The sequence below is a fragment of the Lacerta agilis genome, chromosome 5 (genome assembly GCF_009819535.1).
Source record: "Lacerta agilis isolate rLacAgi1 chromosome 5, rLacAgi1.pri, whole genome shotgun sequence".
NCBI lineage: Eukaryota > Metazoa > Chordata > Lepidosauria > Squamata > Lacertidae > Lacerta > Lacerta agilis.
The window spans coordinates 30,568,466-30,590,962 of record NC_046316.1 but is presented as its reverse complement, the minus strand read 5'-3'; the positions used below and the strand labels follow the sequence as shown (position 1 = coordinate 30,590,962).

The window sequence follows — 22,497 nt, the reverse complement described above, 5'->3', positions numbered from 1 at the left end:
AAAAGTTATAGCTTTTTAAAGATGTCGCAATAGTAAATTGCAGTGGGTGAGGAGGGGATACAAAGCCTCGTTTGTTTGTTTGTTTGTTTGTTTGCTTTGCTAAAGTGGATCAGGACTTTGACCCCAAGTTGAACTGGGCAACCTCCAAAGTGCTTTGGACTGTTTTCTGAAGTGCCAAATTGGGGTCTGAACTGAATCTTATAGTTCTAGGCTGTCCAACAGTTCAATCGCGATCCAGATGTCGATCTCGTGTGTGTGTGTGTCCTTGGTCGATCACAGTCGGATCGCGGCATCCTGACACCTCCCCCCCATCAAAAAGCTCAACAACTGTGGCTTCCTAAAAATGCTCAACAACTGTGGTAGATCACTGCAGTTGGACATTCACACCCCTAATATAAATGCACATAAAACACATGATAATGTGGAGCTGCCTCTATGCACTTGGGCTTTAAGCCACTGATGTTTTAACCCCACATTAGGGCCCCATGTTGCCATTACCCAATCCTACATGGCCAGGAACCTTTATGTGGCTGCCTGAATCACGTCTCAGTGAAGCAAAAATCCAAGAACACAAAGTATGTCTCCAATACTACTCTTATTTTCAACCTGCAAATACAGCAGGTTCCAATGGTCTCTTTATAATGCAGGGGTGGGATAAACCTAATCTCAGCAGAGTTGAAACAAGGTGAGCATGTGGAACTTAGAATTTGAAAGTAGCACATACCATCCAGACACTTATTATAAAATACATATATTAGCATGGAAGCTTACAGGGATGTGTTTAGTTTTTGCTCTTGGAGGACATACACTTGTAGATGAGTCATTGTCAGGGAACAGTCAGTGCAGGGGCTGTCAAGGGATGGAGAGTCCCAGCACTGTGGGGATAGCAGGGGGACTTCCAGCGGGAGCGACAGGAAGGAAAGTAGCCCAGCGGAGAGAGGGCTGGGGGATGCTTCAGAGACCCAACACCCCCTCAGCGGATCCAGCCAAGAGGGAGCAACGACAGTTCCGTCGCCCCAATTACGCAGGGGTGTGAAATGCAAGGAGGGAAGTAGGAGACTAGGGGTGCCCAAGTTCTTATGTTGGGGGCGCTCTAGAAAAGCGCCACTTCCGGGATCTGAAAGTGACTAAGCTGGTCATGGACTTTTGAGCTCTGCACTGTACATATCTGCACAATAAAACCTGTAAATATACAGGACCTGAGTCGAGCCTCTTTACTCGTGAGGAACCACAGCAGAACCTTCACAGTCATCCTTGTGGATCAATAAGATTACTCAAAAGAAGAAAAAGTTATCAGGAATTTATAGCAGGAAAACCACCTATCAGGACAACCAAGATAGTCACAATACAATGATGGAAACAAGTGGTATTTTAACTGGGGTCAAAGCAGGTCAAAAAGAATATCTAAATGTGGGAACAAATTTACGCACAACTTTATGTGTGAGACAAGGCACTAATGTCAAAGTGTTAAAAATACTGGGACAGCAGATGCAGCTTTTAAAACTGAAAATATACATCAAGCTGTCAGTTCCTGCAGGGAGAAAAGTGATCTTGTTTTAAAAGCTATTATATTTTGCCGGAAACTGTGATTGGAAACATCTGAATTTGCCATCTGCTTTAGTGGAGCTAATGTTGACTAGGAAAGCCTATTCGTTTTATGAGCCCCTTCAGTATATTAGAACTAAAATTAAGAATGACCCTATGAGGAAGGCTGCAATGCACAAAAGGACTGGTGATAGTTTATCCGTCCCCCTCCCTGCTTTAAGTAGCTAGTTTGACTCAAGCTCGCTTTCTTAAAAGGAGAAAAAGAAATGGTTAGCAACTGATGGCCGTCACTGCTAATAAAATGATAAATTTTCAGCAGTCTTCAGGCCCTGAGCAACATTTTGCTGAGTCCACAGAGAAGGTAAGGTGATGGGTCAGTACAGTAGTCCTCACAGACTCAATAAAAGTGGAAATAATTGTGCAATGCATTTCTAAAGTGACACAGACAAACTGTATCACCTCTTAACTTTTTGATATCATTTTATTGCAAAATCAGAAAGAATTTCATGAAGCTATAGCTTCTTAAGAGCGTCTTAGAAGCCTAGCTCAAAGTTCAAAATGCGGTATTTCTACTATATCCTGGAATTCCTCTCTTTTAAAACAATACTGCCTTTTTGTGCAGCCACTGCCACATTCACTCCCAATTATAACAAAATGGAAATACACATGACTACATTTGGTCACATCTATGCCCTGCTACCCATTCCTCTGCTGCAATTTGCTTATTATACCAAATTGTCGAGACTGTACACTTTTGCATTTTCATGGACAGCTAGCCCCATGGCTTACTTCCCCCCATCTCTTTCTGTTTGTGTGTTTGTGTATGTGTGTATGTGTGTAATATATATGGGCAATACCTGTCCATAGCAATAATTAGAACCATCTAATATAGGGAGGGTGAGTGGGGAGACTGGTGACAGCAATCCCAAAGCCCCGGAATCAGACCCACAATTATGGTGCAGGAGTAAACCAAAGGGAAACATTTATCCCTCTGGTGTGCAAACTGTCCTTAGAGTCCACTGGTGTCACTGATTGGCTCCTGGGGCACGGCCTCCCCTGGCCATGATGCAGCTGAACCACTGTCCACACACCACTACTTGCAAGCTACCACCACGTACCTAGTATAAACAGGCCCGCTGCTCACCTGTGCAAGGGCATAAGAGGAACCCAAGGCTACTGATAAGTCTCAAATTGGAACCTTAGAGTAGCCAGGAATATGGCTTGACTAGGGCTGCAATCCATCGGAAACAGCGCCCCCGGGTGGAAATCTCTTTAATGTCTGGGGAAATCTGGACTTAGCTTAAAAACTTCATTTTTTGTTGTTGAGATTTTGCAAAAACAACAACAACAACAACAACAACACCTTGATAACTTTTGTGTCCAGATTTCCCCTTTTTGAAATATGGCAACCACAGGTTTGAGAAAACTAGTGCCTTTTTTCAAAGTAAAAATGGAATAATATAAAGAACATATTTTGGTTTCCTGTTACACCTTGTGAGGTCAGGAGAAATGATATATAAAAAAAACTGGGCAAAAATTAAACAATGCCAGTATGCCATGTTATAACCAGATGTTAACGCTCAGGAAAGCAGTGGAAGCAACATGACAACAGTATTGAACTGGAATCTCAGTCCTGTAATTAATCACCCACAAGATAACATGTGTTAATTATTCTTTTTAGAGGAAAATTAAGGCATTGGGAAGAGTGAAGAGATAGGACTAAATAATGTGGGGGGAAACAAAAGGTATGTGAAAACAAAATTGATATGCAAAGTACTAAAATCATATCATATTAAGTACATCTCAGGCTTCGAATCCCATAGATTAATAGCTGCAATTATTGCTGGTTTATATTTAATTTACATATTCGCCACAAAAATGCATGGTGTAACATTTGGCCTTAGAATGATAGTAAAAAAAAGGAACAGCTGTTCTAATGTGAAATTTCTAAAGAAATGGAATTACAACAAAGGTTGTCAAGAAAAGATAGATACAATTCTAAAGCAACTCATTCTGTTGATGACTGACTTTTTATAGCAAAACTCTATCTCGATATCAGGGTGGGGCACCCTGGCCACTAGGCCTCCCCACTTGGACTGCAAGTCTGTATCTGGGTAAGTTACACCCATGGGTCCTATACTTGCCATCATACAGGATACCAGGTATGAGGGCAGGCAACCACAGGACATCAAAGGAACTATCAGGAGCTTAAGGTGATATCCTAGTAGTTTCTTTGCTGAAGCAAGGTGCTGATTAATGGTGGAAGTATGTTTTGTTCCAGGATTGGCAATCAGTTTCCATTTGAAACTAATGTTAAAATCTAGAGAAACCATTTCTCCCTCCCAGTGCTGATCTTTGAACTTCTTAAAACTGATGGTTGAAAGAATAGCACTGGGGCTGTTTGAAAACACTTCTGCAAGCAGTTCTAGAATGCTCTTTGAACCTCCAGATTGCAGAGCTGTTTGCAAAAGGGCTTTCAAACAGCCCCAGCAGTGCACTGTGCTTCAAATCCTGACAATCAGATTTGGCCTGCCAGGGGTGGGGAGATTAAGATCTGGCCTTCTGGCCAGAAAATGTTCCCCCCTCTCTCTCCTGATCAAGATATTATATTCCCCCATGAGAGAGTTACAATTCTCAGAGTTCTCTAGGAAGAGGGATTGATTGTTAAATCACTTTGGAAACTGTACCTCTCTGAGGGGTATGGGGTCTCCAATACCTTTATGATAAGCCATAATATTGCTTGTGATGAAGAAGACAACTGCCTGCAGAGCTTCTTACAAATTCACCCCCTCCCCCTTAATTAATTTCAGATTCAGATTATGAAGGCAAAATATATTTCACAACTATTTATGCTGCTTGTGAAATTATTTTAAGAATTTTGAACAAGGTAGTTTCTGTAGCCTTTCCATGGATGCCAACTTGAATAAAATATTGTGGTGGCCCAGGTAAGCCCCACCCCACATAATTGATCACATGACGCAGGGTACACACACCATTTGAATGGCAATGTCCGTCAACTTTGGGGGAGCCCAGCCCCCACAGCCCCCAGGAGTTGGCTCCTATGAGCCTTCCCATTTTTATTTTTATTTTCTACAAAGAACATTTTCATAAGGAATTGTTTTCATTTCTTCCCTTTGATTTCTTTATCAAAAAATAAACTGAATAATCAGTATTAGACCTGTGGTCAAATTTGTGCTACTAAAAGACACAGCAAGGACATATCATATCTGCTTACATTTTATACTCAAATATAAAACACACACACACACACCCCGTTTTATTTTTGTTCCATTTTAATTTAATTGCACTTGTTGAAGTTTTTTGTTTCTTTGCTTCGCTCAAATAATATTTAGCAGGACAGATTAAATAATGCCATACAAAGAGCTATATTTCTGGTTTGTTATTATATTTATATGTGACGAATAGGAGCCTACAATTATTGCACAGACATTAAGGCTATATAACATAATTTTTAGGATTAAAAACTTCAGGGATTAATTTCTACTTAGATTATTGCTCATCAGACTGAAGTCATTTTTCATGAATTTGTGACAAAACAGACACATACACATCTGTGGCAAGTGAAGATCAATTTACAAGCATGCAGCTGTGGCGCATTTGATATGATGCACATAAATTGCTACCCGAAAACTTAATAACTACAATAACTAAATCATCCAGGACTATTAAAGTGACACTAATTATAGTGAAAATTGTTTATACTGACTTGCAGTGTGCACAAGCCTAAAGAGCTTGTCTGTTTAACTTCGTATAAATTACACACTTTAAGACTTGAAATGCATTCCGTACCAATAAAGCCCAAACTATTTGCTCCAAGTTGAGTGATAGAGGAGTAACTAAATACAAAAGAAAAATGCAAGAAATTGATTCGGAACATTTTATAGTCCTTTTCAATTAAAATTTATTCAATGACTTACAAGGCACTTTTAAGTGTGTTTATTCAGAATTCGGGGCTGTTTCCAACATTGTAACTTCGCTGACACAAGGGATATCTGTGTTTGCAACACAGTTTTCTCTTCCTCCCCTTGAAAGCAGAATTGCATATAAAGCATCATGAGGACAAATAATCATAGATGCTCAACAGAAAGGTTGTTTGGAGGAGCCTTGTGTCTTTCCCCCCTGGAATTTGGGGTTACGAGCTGCAACTATGGAGCTGAAGGTGGTATCTGGTCTGGTGACTTACGGCTTTTCAGGAAGGCAGTAAGAAAGGTCCAGGCTGGCTAATTCATGGATGGCAGAAACCCAACCAATACTTTTACCAATACCAATACTGGCAATACTCTCTACTGCTGTTCAGCCAGTGTCCTGTTTGAGCTTTGGTTTGTCTGCATAGGAATTCTATCACTTGCTGGATACTTGTCCCACATGCTCAGCTGCATTTGTTCCAAGCTGCTACAATTTCTTCCAGAATATTTTTTGTCTCCAAGCATTCTTTTTTCCTGCTTTTTTTTTTTTTTTGCAAGTTGCCACTCTATATATTGGACATTTTTCTTAAACCCAATCCATCTTTTGCCCCTAAAATTCCCAGCAAGGGTCATGAATCACACAATGCACCCTCATTCCTTTTCTCAGGTAAGGCAGCTACAGCCTCCATTTGTCTTTCATACTGCCCTTCATTATTAATGGTTTTACTTCTTCAGTGTGTCACCTCGCTCTGTATTGTTCCTTCCCAGTCCCTTTTAATTCTGGGTTTCTTGATCTCAGTTTGGCTTTTTTTATATATACTTTTGTTAGTCTCCAAAGTACAAATCTACTAGGAAACAGACAATGTAAAAATGATACCTTCTTACTCAGCAGCTCTCCCTTGTGCATTCATCATAATACTGCCAACTGCAAGAATAAAGAAGTTCTTGCAACTTTTTAACTTGAAGTAAAATTGCCATGCAACAAGAGACAGGCATTTTGGAAATAGGCATTTAACTCAGTATGCTAAATTCCTACAGATCTGTAACCATGGACTGAATATCCAGTGCTACACTAAGTCTCATTTCCCAGGCTAACAATACTGTAAAAGTGACTCCTGTGCTTCATTTACCCTGATAAAATACTTGTGATGACTGTAGTATCTGTGAATACTTTTACTTGCTATGTTTCTATGTCTGAATGCAGAGATGTTTTACCTGTTGTGAAGTATGATTTAAATAATAATTATGAAAGGAAAATCTTAATCAGTACAAATAATTATTTCTAAATCTGTGAACTAACTTTCATCAATTAAATAAAATTCATCTGCAGAAATTAAACAGAAGGCACTTCCAGACTAACTGTATTTTATCATTTCTTTTTTTTAAATGAACACATATCCCAACTGAGGGTTAACAGCTCTATTCAGAATGCACTATATGCAAGCTTTGGAAGAGTTAAAACTCCCCACAAATTTGCAGCAATGCCTATGTTTCCTAATTGGTTGTATTCAGGTTTTTTTGCTTAGATTTATCATTGTCAATGACCTGCTGTTTTACTGCTGAGAAACTCATAGTAGTGGCAATAAGAAGGAAACATCCATACGTCAGCAAAGTTTTGGAGCATCCCTCTTGCACATTAAAAGATCAAGTACCTTTCCCCTTACATCTTATTTTAAAGCGTGCACATTTAATGATCTTTGCTGTTAAATTTACAATGGCATGACTTGCTTTTACATTCAAATGCAAGCATTTTCAAAACTAACTATAAGTATGCAATGAATTTCTTTGATACTGGTATTAATGCAATTTTTAAACTTCAGAGTCAAAGTGACATTAGTTGAAAAAGCTTGACTTGATTTTAAGCATACTGCTTTCTCCAATTTAATGAGGACAATTATTAAATTCAGAATCCTAAATTACAATGTAGAACTTTAAAGAAATTTTAAATCAGAAGTGCCCTTTTTCATTTCCGAGAACACTATTTTTGCAGTCTAGTTACATAAAACTTAACAATAGTCTAGACACATAAACATTGCATGCTATTTTATAGTTATTTTTTGCTTTCTTTTCATTTGCTGCATGTAGAGTTATGCAATAGTGAAGGAGAGATAAACTGCAGGGTTGTTATTCGTTTCATGATTTTATGTAACCTGTAGGTTTAGTTGATCTGTACTTTCTTGATGCCTATCTAGAGAGATAATTCTTTGGAAAAGGTACAGATACAACTTTCATTTACAGTAAAATTCATTCTAAAAGACTTATTGTTTGGAAGGGGGGAATCAATCAACTTGGAAAATGCACTTCACAGATCAAGTAAATTGATCTTCTTTTCCCTACATTATGGAAGTGTATGATGATTTTTGTATAAACATGGAATATACGTACAGTTAAGGTCGTTTTGTGATTGTTGTTTCAATGGTTGATTCTAAATGTTTCTCTCTTGTTTACTGTAATGGCTTCTGGGATGGAATAAAGTCAACCTATATTTTTGATTATTTACTTGCAGTGCAATTTTAAGAATGGTTATTCAAAAGCGAGTCTCACTGAGCTCAGAAAGGTTTATTCCTTTGGTAAACAAATTTAGGATTAGAGTGCTAAATTCTGTAAATGTCTATAAGGCAAAATGTGTCAGATGTAAGAGGTCAAAAATTAGACAGAACATAAGAGGCTCACCTAATCCAGCATTTTGTACTTACAATGGCCAACTAAATGCCTATGGGTATCCCACAAGTAGGACCTGTATGTAATAGTGCTCTCCTCACTTGTGGTACTCAACAACTGGTATTAATTGGTATAAAGCAGTAGATGATACTGCTGTATCATCTACTGCTTTATACCAATTAATACCAGTTGGTATAAAGCAGTAGATGATGGTATAAAGCAGTAGATGATGCCTGGCGTGCTCTGGTCCATGGGGTCACGAAGAGTCGGACACGACTGAACGACTGAACAACAACAACAAGATGATACAGTGGCCAACATCAGAGGCATGACATGGTCATAATCAATGTCATTATTTTAGGGTTAAAAAGAAAGTTGGGTGACAGATACAGAAAGAAGCAGTCATAAATCTAAAATAAAACAAAAAAACAAAACCCACTATAGTAAGATGCCCACCTTTGTGACATATGAGATGATAGCTGGGCTTTTGCTAATGAATAGTGCAATTCTATGCACGTTTACTCAGATGTAATTTTCACTGGACTGAATCCTGTATAGGGCTGTAATCAAATTCAGCTAAAGTTGGCTCAACCATCTCTTATTAATGGAAGACATATCTATGCCTAAGAAATGCCTTCATTCTTTTTACATTGGTGAGCAAGAGGACGGAACTGATGGGTTTCTTTATGGCAACTTATTATAACTACAGACTGACTGTAAATAGAAATTACAACAGTAGTTTAATTCTCTGTTATAGGAGCACTTTTATTCTTCTGACTATAGTCAATCCAGTGATTGTACATTTCTATAGCACATTTATGGATAATCAAATACTCCTAATATCCTCTGCCCACTTCTTAAGATATAATGATTCCTGCTTAGCCTTTCTAATTTCAGGATTTGCTTTCCTGAACTCTGTAGATTTCCTCCCAATAGGCCTCCTCTCTCCTGCTGCTACTGTCAGAGATAGTGAGAAAATATGAATGATGAGAGCTTACTTCTTCCCTCCTCTAAATCTTAACCTAACCATAATACCTCTGAGTTAACATTATGAAGAACTACCTTGAGGGGAAATAATGGGCCTCTTTAATAAACTGCTGTCATTCTCCATTAGATTTCTAGCTTCCTAAACCAGGTCCAAATAAGAGAATTCTTGGTAGGCCAGGCATCCATGGACACTTTTCAATAAACCTGTCAGCAATTTAGATTCTTCCCCATGTTGACCGCACAAAATGCAAGATGAAGAAGATAGAAAAGAACACACATAAGTGTATTCGATCAAAGACTTCTAGTCACATGTAATCTCTTCATAAACATACTTGCTTATATGGTACTTTCCCCATTATCTTTCCCCCTACTCCCTTCAAATGCAACACCCTGGTATACAAGTTTTTAAAATTATACGAACATCAAGTAGTGAATCCTGATTTTAGGGCAATTGTATGCTTTTCTATGTATAGAAAAATAGTCAACAATATTTTTTAGACAGCAGCCTTAGTGGAAAGGACCTCTGCCCAATTCAGACCCACCTTCTTCCCCAATATCCCCAGTAATATTCTCAGCTCTCTGGAGAGGCTTTTCAAGGGGTAAAGATGGCTGTAGAGGGAGAAGGAGGGGAGTCAGGGATAAGAAAATCCCTTTCCATGAAATTAACCATTCATGGTTCTTGGGATCCATGCCATCTTCTCTGAAGCAACTCTTACTGATTTTGATGGTGTTAACATGCAAGTAAGGATGCTTGGATTAAAGCCTTATTTTAATTTTAATAATTTTATGATTCAGTATTGGTATGTGCTCACTGGAAGGGCAGATCCTGAAGTTGAGGCTCCAGTACTTTGGCCACCTCATGAGAAGAGAAGACTCCCTGGAAAAGACCCTGATGTTGGGAAAGATGGAGGGCACAAGGAGAAGGGGACGACAGAGGATGAGATGGTTGGACAGTGTTCTCTAAGCGACTGGCATGAGTTTGGCCAAACTGCAGGAGGCAGTGGAGGATAGGGGTGCCTGGCGTGCTCTGGTCCATGGGGTCACGAAGAGTCGGACACGACTGAACGACTGAACAACAACAACAACATTGGTATGTGAAAAGTGCTTTTCCTTCAGGGATCACAAGATGGTGTGTGTGTGTGGGGGGGAGCTCCTAGACTGGGGACAGCCGTTCACACTCTTTGCCATGCCTCTGGTGCCCACCTCACCGCCACCACCAAAGACACCAGGGCAAGTGCTGCTATAAGCAACTATAAGAAAGGACAAGTCAATGTAACAGTAGTGGCAGCTGCTGCTGCACTGGAGCTGCAATTTCCCATGGGCTAGCCCATGCCCAGCAGTTAGAATCTCATCCCAGTACATCCTCACTGCGCATGTGCATAGACTATCAGGACTGACACATAAGCACGCCTTTAGAAAGTATTATTATGGTATTAATTATACTATACTATAATAATACTATAATAATGCAGTATTATAGTAAGTATAAATGAATAGCTATAATTCATTATTTATGATTCAGGTAGGTAGCCATGTTGCTCTGACACAGTCGAAGTAAATAAAATAAAAATTTAAAAATTGTCCTGTAGCACCTTAGAGACCAACTAAGTTTGTTCAGGGTATAACCTTTTGTGTATCTGAAGAAGTGTGCATGCACACAAAAGCTTATACCCAGAAAAAAACTTAGTTGGTCTCTAAGGTGCTACTGGACAATTTTTATTTTTATTATCCGTTATTTAGGAGTAATTGAATCATTTCTGATGTTTCTTTTCACAAGCAAACCTTCAAACCCATAAATAACAAAAATGTCTGTATACATACCAAATGGCATCTTCGCATCCTGATAGACTCGAAGCTAAGTGTTAAAGTAGGCAGGTGAATTTGCTTTACATAGCTGCACCTTTTGAGGACATCCAAATGAACATATAATATTTAGACATCCAAGATACAGGACTCTGGACCTCAGCCGTGTGCTTGTTTAACGTGATTCTCACCTTCACTTTCATCACGGAAGCGAACATTCTAGCATCTTCAGACACGCCTCCTATGTATTGCTTCCTTGTGAAGACAGGAGCATGGTCATTTTCATCCTGTACTTCAATGAACACCTTGGCAGTATTACCTAAAATAAAACACAAGGAATTAGAAGAATTTGGCTACACACTGAGTGCTTTTAAGTAATCGGCATTTCTGAAAAGAGACACATAATGGAAAGAAATTAATTTGTAGCATTAACGCCCTGATCCTAAAGGCCTGCAGAGGTACACTGTGCACATTGCATAGAGTGGCTTGCTGCCGACGTTGCTGAAATGGTATTCTGTGTGAGACTTGCTGGCCTATGCAACTCCATTATATAATGCTTCCTCAACTGCATGCCGTTCTGAAGTTGTAGCTGCTATGATACCCACAAAGGCATTTAGATGAAGTGTTCCTTTGTCCTTTTCTTTAGCTCCAGAATGACTTTGGGTGGTATCACTGCCCTGCATATGAGCAGGGTCATGGTAGTTATTGTCTGCTGCAATTGCACAGATCCATACTTCAAGGGCCACAATATTTTACTGATGTGGCACATGATTATTATTTATTAAATGTATATCCCACCTTTCCTCCAAAATGAGCCAGCAGTTGTGACAGGGCACTGATACTGCAGTGACTGCAGTTCATTCTGAAAACAGACTAGAATTTCACATGGTTGGGTTGTTAATCACACAGAGACCATTTCACAACGTGGAGTGAGGGCAGGGTAGCAAAGTGGTAAAGGTGAAGCCAGTACTGTATTGAGAGGAAGAAGACACAAGGAGGTAGGATTTGTGGGGTTTGCGTTTAGTGAGACAAAGCAAAGAGATTGGTGTGGGACTAGTCAGAGCATGTATTTATGACTCTCTGTCATATGAAAGTCTTGGTAGGCATCTCTTAGGACTGGGAAATGTTGCCTCATAATATATCAAGGTAGCAGGTTGAACGATATGGCTACGAACTCTAACATCATCAATGGATAAGACTGAGGCATCTAATCAAATGAAATCTAGCCTTGTATTTGTAACTACAATTTGGTTCCCAGCATGAACTGAATATGAATACTGTAATCATACTAATAAAATGGATACCAAACTCACTGCAGCCACATAATAGATCTTAGATTTGAAAGAACTTTCTTTCCGGTAACCTTGGGCCACAAGAGCACAAAGCCTGAACATCAATATGAAAAGTACATAGTAATCTTTTTTTTTTAAAAAAAAAAAAAAAACCCACACACAAAAACCCCCACATCACTTTCAGACTCCATAATCAAAGAAGTTGACACATTGTCGAAAACAGTGAAAAGTCAGTTTGCTGAAAGAAATCCCATTTGCCAGTGAGAAATGATTTCCTTTCAGAGTTGATTCTTTTCCATGACGGCAAGTTATGGCTGTTTTATACTGCTATATATGGGGCATGTTTTCTTCATATCCGTCACCCTGATTATTTTGGTCTCTTTTCTTTTTGAGTACTGTATTGAAAAGAGTTCCATAGCTGTATCTGGAACAGAAACACACCACTTCCTATATTGGCCAAGGTGTCAACAGTATGACATCTGGGAAAAATATAACTTCATAAGAAAATGGAATCTCATGCTTTATATGCATGAGAAGATAAACAAGGAACTGGTGATACCTCAGCAGAATATCCAATTATTCAATTTCTTTGTTGATGTCTACAGGTCTTGTTTTAAATCACCACAAGGTGATGCTTCTAGAATTTTCTGTTGCAGACAGTTGCACCCTTCCCTCCCTGTGATTCATTTCTTTGTGACTGTTTCCCTACCTATTGACACCAATGTAATGTAAAATACCTTTGGTAGCTCTAGGCTGGTATAGTTTGGGGGTCTGTTTTGTAGGCATACTGCAGGAATGAATGGACTTTGGTTCAGAGCATCCAAGGCTGCTTCTGACACATGCTATTTCAGCTCCTACTGCCAGTCGTAAATCTACACCTATGAATCTTTCCATGGGCATACTGGGCATCTCTTGGCTCCATCAGAACTCCCATCTCCCAGCCTTCAGCAGTGGCTAAAATTGCTCTGCTAGTTTAGAACTGCGGCAGTAAATTGTTCTCAGCAGTTCCTTTACTTCAGTTAACTCCTGAGTGAAAGAGTATTTTGCACAATTATAACCTATATAAATGCTCCAGATTTGCAGAGCTTGTAAATTGCTAGTTATTGGCAGACTACTCAAGGAGGAAAGATTAATTTAAGTTCCATGTTTTCTGGACAGCAGAAATTTGCATAATATATTTAAAATGTAAATTAAAGATTTCTTCAATAATGCTTGCTGTTCTTGATTTGACAGTAAACGGGGAGGGGAAAGGGGGGGGGAAGATTGTGGCACACCAACAGAGCACACCTCTGCACTTTCACAAGAACCAATGTGGTGTAATGGAACTTACTGGGTAACCTTGAGACTGTTACTCAGTCAAACCTACCTCACAAGGTTCTTGTGAATATAAATTGAAGATGGTGCCTTGAGTTCCTTTGAAGAAAAATGGGATAAATGTATTTTTTAAAAACCCTATTTGCAGTTGTGCTCCCCATTGATATTTGCATAATCACCAAGATGCTTCCAATTTTTAAACAAGGAATAAAGGACAATTTTATTTTAACTATAACAACAACAAACCATATATATATTGTTTTAGAGGTTTTCTAATGACTTGCCACATACTATCTCAGTAATCCTTATAACAATCCATCAAGGGAGAGCAGTATTACCACAACTCTGTTGTTTGTGTTCAACAGGCTTATTAGAAGGAATAGGATGGGGAAAGGGCAGTAGGAAGAGTTTGACATAGTAACATTTTTTTTCCTTAAAAGAAAATAAAGTGTGATATTTGTGTGAGTAGAACCCATGTTACAAAATAAATGTGTAGACCACCTCTGCCTTTCCTGCCTGGTGCACTATATATTGCTAGAATCAGTGCATTTTTTTGGTAAAAGGTGGCTGGACTCATTATATATATATATATATATATATATATATATATATATATATATATATATATATGTATACACACACACACACACACACACACACACACACACTGTGGGCTGCTAGCATGTAATGGCTCCCACAGACAGGAAAAAACAGAAGTGATGGTAATTTTTACCAGTAAGTACTATCACAAAAGAGGCTCTGCTAGAATCACAGAATTGTAGAGCCGAAATGAAGGGACCATAAGGATCATCTATTTCGACCCCCTGCAATGCAAGAATATGTCACCCATTGTGGGGCTTGAACCCATGACCCTGAGATTAAGAGTCTCATGCTCTACCGATTGAGAAGCAGCACTTCACCTTAGCCAAAAGACTGAGAAGCCCTTTCAAGACTTAGCCAGACATGACCCAAGTCAAATAGGAATGGCCGATCAGATCACGTCAATGAACATTTATGTCATGTTCTGCAACAGGCAATAATAAGAGAACTACATTATAACTTCTATTTATGTTTTCTGTTAAAAGTTGAGAGAGAATTAAATCCACTTTCAACTTCTTCTTTTTTTAAAGCTAAGCTAGCTAAAATGTTACCGTGAAAGACAACTGGCAAATCCTGGTTTTGATAGCTTTAAGTACAGTGGTACCTTGGGTTACATACGCTTCAGGTTACATACTCCCCTAACCCAGAAATAACGCTTCAGATTAAGAACTCTGCTTCAGGATAAGAACAGAAATTGTGCTCTGGAGGCGCAGCAGCAGCAGCGGGAGGTCCCATTAGCTAAAGTGGTGCTTCAGGTTAAGAACAGTTTCAGGTTAAGAATGGAGCTCCGGAACGAATTAAGTATGTAACCAGAGGTACCACTGTATTTCCAGGTCATAGAAAGAAAGCTGAAACTGGAGCATCCAAGAAGTGTTTTCAACACTACTAGTCTACGTAGCTCAATATATTTATTCAAATGTCAAGTAATCTCTTCCTCTGCATAATTAAAATTATTCTGTTATTTCTGTGTCTTTTAATTTCTGACATTAAACTATTAAAGCCTTTAGTCCATATAGTTATTTATCTACATAAATCAATCTACCTTCCAGCTTTAACTTCGATGACATTTAATTTCATTAACACCTTCATTTCAGCTCATCAGTTCATTTTTATATATGACATATATTTCATTGGTTTGGCAGTTTGAGAGCATAGCATCTGTGAGTCACTCATTATTTAACTCTTTCCTGCTAAGAAGCTCCCAAGCAACCAGCAGCTGACTATAATGGAAGAATTAATATGTCAAAATATAGCCATTGGTTTGTTTTCCAGTCTGGGCTAACAGATGTTGGAATCCCAGACCTCATTCTTCACACAAGAAGATATATGCAAGAGAAATGTATTTGTTTTGATCATGGAGGCAACTGCAAAAACACCATGTGTGACATAAACACATCTAATCTGTCTATCAAGTCTAATTTACAACAGACTTTTGTGTCACTCTCAACTATGAAATGGAATCCGGCATGAGGTTAGGGAGGTGAAGGGTACAGTGTATGCATGTACAGTAGGAGCAGGTGCTATTCTAAAGTTGTTGAGATATATGGAGGAAAGTAAACTAGCATAATCCTGTCCCACTTCCCCAGGATTTTTGCTTTGCTTTGTTTTCCAGCATGGAATCTTTAGCCCCCTCCATGAGTTATCCCTCAAGCAGTCATTGTGTGGAAGCAGAATGTGAGACTCACTTCAGGGTTCTACATCTTGGTGGGAGTCTACCTGTGAATAGGAGTCTCCCCCCTATAGCTACATCTCTCAACACATGAATAGCAGAGAAGTGAAGCTGATAGACAACAGCTTGGAATCAGTGTGGGATCAGTGCGTGAGGCCCATCTTTATACCCTCACATGCAATCATTAATCATGTGAGGGGGAACACGTTTACATTTTAAATATCGGGCTTTATTTTCAATACAGAAATTAAGCAACCCCTACAAACAAAGAAACTGCAAACTCTCCCTTATTGCCCTCTACAATCCCACATTATTTTACCGGCTACTCTAGAAACATTGGCTTAAAACCAAGAGTGCTATTTTGCTAGTGGAAAGTGTCTTCCTCTTCAGTAAGGGCTATTTCTGATGAAGTGGAAACATGCTGTGTGAGTAAAGTGAGGCCAAACCTAGATTTCTTCCACTCACTAAACTCTTTCCATGAGGTGTTTTTTAATGGTCCACTGAAGTTTATTTGCTATCACATGAATTTTCTTTCTCCACTATATTTCTCATCACTGTGAGAAGACTTCCACTAGCACTTATTCAAGAGTTCACATAACGGCAGTAATATATTTTCTCCTTTTGCTCACAGTTCCTTAGATCCAACCCATGTAATGGCAAAAGCAATAATAAATATTTAACTTTTATTTGGGACTTCAAAATATTCAAAGTACTTTACATACATTATCTCATCTCAGAACTCACTATAACAGCTTGAAATACATGCTGGTACTGTTATCCTGCAGAGGAGTGGAGGCTGAGAAAATTGTAGCTTGCCTGAAGTCATGTAATTCACAACTGAGGTGGGATTACAACCAGAGATTTCCCAACTCAGAATCTTAGACACTCTGCTGCACTAGCTCTTGTTTTACTCACAGCTCATTCCTTCTTCACTATATCTGATCTTTTTTTAAAAAAAAAAACCAAGCAAAAAAAACCATGGTGAATGCTTCCAAGATAGAGGCATTTTGCACTAGATAAAGGTGAGGCTCGGAAAGGACAATGATAGGTTTTAAACAGGCAATATTGTAATATATCAAGAATAGTTTTACACTTCATTATTCACACCTTATTTCTCTTCATGGTGATAAATTTCAGGGGTGCAGTGCAGTGCCTACCTATATTTGGTTTCCCTGAGAAGAGAGGTGACTGGAGATGACAGACAGACAAAACTGTCAATTCCAGTATCTCATTTTTCCAATCTTAAGTTCTCCACATTTCTGTGCTTTAAAAGTCCTCATGAATATTGATCAGCGTTTTAGGGCCAATTTCTCCTAAAGTAGACAAAATTCTCCTAAAGTAATTTTGCCTAATATACACATTTTTTGCAAAACAAATTTCCTTGGTATGTTCTTTTAACTAATATGTGCATTTTATTCACACTTTATCCAAGTACTGTATATGCATTTATGCACACATTACATGGCTGGAGAACAGCATTGCAAAATTTGGAGAAATGTTTTGAAGGGTGGGTATGTTTCAGCTTGTGCATTGTTTAGGAAACTGAGAGTTTGGTACAGTAGATGCATCTTTGAATGCAAACTGAATAAATTATCTCCTCCATCCCTACTGGAGGCGTATGGTATTTTGTAACAGCTGAGTGAAGAATAGGTGGATACACCACCAAAACTCCAGATTTACTGCCAACATCAGATCTCCAGAAGGAGGCAGTGAGCACCCCAAAATGCTACTAGCTTACAGAGCCTCTGAAGCTCTCTCTCCCCAGATCTCTCCCAGTTGGACTCATTCTATGACTCAATCTGCAATTCTATTGTTTATTTTCACAGAGAGACCTAGAATACATCCATGCTTAGCTAGAGGTGGGGAAAGAGGAGGCATATCCCCTTTCAGGACCACCCAGATATTTCCTAGATATTAAGAAATTGCCTACCTTCAAGAATCAAGTGCTTGGCCACTTGGTCACTGACCATTAAATGGCATTTGCAATCATTGTGGTCTCATTAACCCTGTCCTGCCCAACCCCTCAGTCTTACATTTATATGCAGTTGAACTAAAATATTTACCAAGCTCCATGGCATTTGACAAACACTACTTTTGGTGGCCACTCCCTCAGAGGAATGCTCAGCAGAAAAAGAATGGAGCACCTGTTCTTTTCCACAGTAGGTTAAAAGCAGACAGTTATTTCTATTACAAAGGCCGCTTTAATTAAACTGTGGGTGAGCAATATAATTGGATGGGCAACAGTAATAATTTATGCAGTTCTGCCCTTAATGATCTGCCAGGATGTTCTTGCATATTGGCAGGTAAAATAAACCCATCTTTACTGCTTAACTCAATTTCTGCTTTAAAAACCTGGCTTCAGCCATGTAGATCACAATAATTTAATGACAAATCTTACCTGTTATTTCAGTTCATCAGTTGCCTGCCTTTTAAACAATCAATCACTATTTTAATCTGGTAAATGTAAATGCATTTGTCTATAACTAAACTTCAATACACAGACCATTTTGACATAATAAAGGGAGTGCAAAATAATTACAATGTAGTACAATTTAATAAACAAGAGCTACAACATGTTAATGGGTGATATTGAATGTCTTGCCAGAAGCAGTGAAAGGCAGACCACCTTCTCTTCCCATCCCTACAACCCCTGCATTCCCTCTCCCCAAATCTCCTCTGAAGGGTTTCCCCAAAAATGTGTTGCACCAGCAGAATGGTACTTTTTGAAGTCACCCACTCCTTCTTTTCATTTTTACTTCTGATACTGTATACCTGAAGGAGCATCTCCACCCCCATCGTCCAGCCCGGAAACTGAGGTCCAGCACCAAGGGCCTTCTGGCGGTTCCCTCACTGTGAGAAGTGAGGTTACAGGGAACCAGGCAGAGCGCCTGCCCTGTGAAATGCCCTCCCAGCAGATGTCAAGGCAATAAGCAACTATTTTACTTTTAAAAGACAACTGAAGGCGGCCCTGTTTAGGGAAGTTTTTAATGTTTGATGCTGTATTGTTTTTAATATTCGGTTGGAAGCCACCCAGAGTGGCTCGGGAAACCCAGCCAGATGGGCGGGGTATAAATAATAAATTATTTATTTATTTACTACTACTACTACTACTACTACTACTGTTGGAAAACTACATACAGGTAGTACCTTAAAACGTGTGGCTGCTGCCAACCTATGTCTTATTCCTACTTCTTCTGATGATATTTAGTTAAAGCAGTGATGGCCACTAACTTGGATAGCTTGAAAAGAGGATTAGACAAATTAATGGAGGGTAAGGCTACTAATGGATACTAGTCACAATGTCTATGCTCTGCCTCCAGTGCTGGGGACAGTAAGCCTCTGAATAGCAGTTACTGGGAATCACAGGTGGAGAGACTGCTGTTGTGCTAAGGTCCTACTTGTTGCCTTCCCATAGGCATCTGGTTGGCCACTGTGAGAACAGGATGCTGGGCTAGATGAGCCATTGACTTGATCGGGCTTCCCTTACATTCTTAAATCTGTCGCATGATAAGATATCATCACACTCAGCTATTTCCACGCCTCCTACAAGTAGCAGACAACTGAAGTTTGGCACAGCAGTCATGACAGAACCAAAATAGCTGGAGAAAAATAAAATAAACTTGACTTAAGGTCTTAGACTAGTTAAACTGATAAAGGCTTTCCAGAAAGGTGGCCAGGTCAGTCTGTTGCAGCAAAAACAAGAGTTTTTAAACTCATGGTTAAAAGACTGGCAGGGATCTTGCAGATATACAACTCACAAGGGTGGAGTGAAATTCTACCTCATTATTAGCTGAGCTGTTTCATCCCTGAAGCATCTGCTCTGAATAAGAGCAAGCTCCCCAGCTCTAAAAGCAAGTGTGGAAGAGAAAATGACTTTAATCTCTGCATTGTGCCCCTTTTAAACTAACCCCAAGGCTTTCTGTGTCTGTGAGATGGAGGGCCCAAGGAAGGATACTGCCTTCTACTTTTCGCTCCCCACTTCTCTTACAAGGTCCAGCTCCCCACTGACTCCACAGAGCAGCAAGCAGAAATATGTTTGTGTGAGTGGGGTGTTTTTTTAAAAAACAAAGAACAGGTACCAACAAGGAATTATAAACTTGTTTCCACTAATGCTGTATAGTGAACTCCTGCTATTGAGCCCTGCTGTTGCTTCGTGGGGTGATATATGTCGTTCTCATACACATGAATCAAGTATTCCAGATGTCCTGGAAATAATGCAAACTGCTACACATAATCTTAGGAAGTAGCATAGCTTTTTCATCACATCTCTTAAAGTGGGGTGGGGAAAGTTAGACTACAACTTGTTAGACTACAACTCCCATCAGCCCTAATTGGCATGGCCAATAGTCAGGGATGATGGGAGCTGTAGTCTAACAACATTGATGGCAGGGCTGCAGGTTCCCCATCTCATGTTGCTTGTATCAAACAGGGGGGACGTGGGTGGCACTGTTGTCTAAACCACCAAGCCTCTTGGGCTTGCCGATTGTAAGGTTGGCAGTTTGAATCTGCACAACGGGGTGAGCTCCCGTTGCTTTGTCCCATCTCCTGACAACCTAGCAGTTTGAAAGCACACCAGCACAAGTAGATAAATAGGTACTGCTGTGGTGGGAAGGTAAACAGCGTTTCCATGCACTCTGGCTTCCCATTGCGGCAGAAGCGGTTTAGTCATGCTGGCCACATGACCCAGAAAGCTGTCTGCCAAAAAATGCCGGCTCCCTCAGCCTGAAAGTAGAGATGAGTGCCGCACCCTAGAGTCAAATTCGACTGGACTTAACCATCCAGGAGTCCTTTATCTTTTACCTTTACCTGTACCCAACATGAATCTCTCTCTCTCTCTCTCTCTGAAACAGTAACTTTAAAACAGTGCACATTTGTTAAAAGGCACTAAACAGTAAAGCTGCCTCATTTCAACTTAAAAGTTGTGGTAGGGAAACTATACACCTTTTTTTTCACAATATGATTATCCACCTGAGAAATACTTATCACCTCTATTGCTTAGTTCTTGAGCATGGCAATTGCTCTTTGAGGTGATAAAACAGAAGAGAAGATGCATTCTCTCTGTAAACATCCTATAGCTATAAACAACCTTCTAGTCTACCGTTGACACAACAGCAAAAAGAAGATAGTGATCAAAGGTAACATTTACCGAAGATGAAGTTTCCACTAGGCATCATCTGCCAACTGGCAACACCTTTATATTTGAGGACTTATTTTTCAGCCATCTATTTGTATCCATGACCATTTTCAGAGTGACACTAGAACAGCCTGGAGGCTTCTTCCACTGAATCTCTGCCAAAGACTGCTAAAGTTGGGTGTCATATGTAACAGGAGTGATAATTCAAGAAAAGATAATAAACTGTGACAACTGCTGTCAGCAGTTGTACAATAAGCAACCGTCAAGCATTATACCTGAGGGGTCATGAGAACTGAGTTGAAATATAAACAGCCACCTTATTTTTCGGATACTGTAAGAATTAAATATGAGAAAATATGCGACAAACCCCCTCAGTTTCGACTCTCTAGAATATGGGACAACACAGTGATCTACTAGTAGGACACAGCCCCACTGGTGTGAATCAGATTGCATCACTAAGCCGTAAGGTACTAGATTCTCTGTCAAGCCTCTCCGAAATGAAAACACTTGACTAACTGTGACTGTAATAATAATAATTCCCACATGCCATGGCTTTAGTAAGGTATAATGCTTACAAAAATATATTATCTTGTCACACTTTTCTTCTATCCTCTTAGATCTCTTTGTTCTTCTCTAGCCTTCCAGGTTTCTCCTTCACGCATTGCTTTGGTTTCCTGAAATTCTCCATTCCACTTCACTGCAATGCTCTTTCTTTCCCCTCAGGTGGGTGTGTCTTATATTATTTACTATGAGTAAGTGCCAGGTGCATTCTCTTAATGTGACACTCACATGTTGCAGTATCTAGCACCATGCTTTCAAAGCACAGGTCCAACTAGATCCACACTTTCAAAAGGCACCCCTTTTTTGGTATGTTGCATGGATGGCTATCTGCAGTGTGTGTGAGAGAGATGCTTCACTCTATCTCCATGCCACACAGCTTCTCTCTTATTAAAAAGAGAAGGAAGCAGTGCTGGATGGTGAGGAACTTAATGGAGAGAAGATGAGCGGTGTCTTTGGCCCTGCCCACAACTCACAGTGGCCTACCACCATTGTTTTAAGGTGGACTTCTAACTTTTCCCCTTCAAAATTACTGATTTTTGCTTTCTGCCTCAAATTCTTTTCATTTGCAGGCTCAACATTTTAAGTGGGGTAAGATGTTTTTGGCCAACTTCTGTGGAAGTGATAGGTTTCAAGAGTCTTCTTCCCATTCTTCCTCAGGGGCATTTGTCCAGCAGGAATTCTCAAATGCAATGGATGGATTCTACAGTCACTGCAGTAACCCTTGCATTTGAGAGCTGCTTGTAGAAACATGCCTCCGAAGATGAATTTCACCCCCCAAAACATGCCAGGCCTGGAATGAACCATACTTCTAGCACCTAAAGTTTGTTCTTCTCCTTTGCCTGTCAGTGGTGCCATTTCCGCCTTATGTTGTTGTTGTTTCTCTTCTTCCAATTACCAGCTCTAGATGAATTATAAGCGTGTCAAGATTTGTCTTCTGATCTTGTCTGGAAGATCATTAGCATTTAGGTACATCCATCATATATATAAGAAAGAAGCAGCTATTTA

At 39.6% G+C, this 22,497-nt stretch overlaps 1 protein-coding gene across 12 annotated transcripts in view; it reads right to left on the bottom strand.

Moving 5' to 3' along the window:
• Positions 1–22,497, bottom strand: part of PCDH15 (protocadherin related 15) — a 441,732-nt gene that overhangs the window by 57,223 nt on the left and 362,012 nt on the right. For all 12 annotated transcript variants that reach the window (XM_033149148.1, XM_033149157.1, XM_033149155.1 and 9 more), the window contains one exon: positions 11,114–11,241. In XM_033149148.1, coding sequence (XP_033005039.1) covers positions 11,114–11,241 — 128 coding nt within the window. The remainder of the gene's footprint in view (positions 1–11,113; positions 11,242–22,497) is intronic.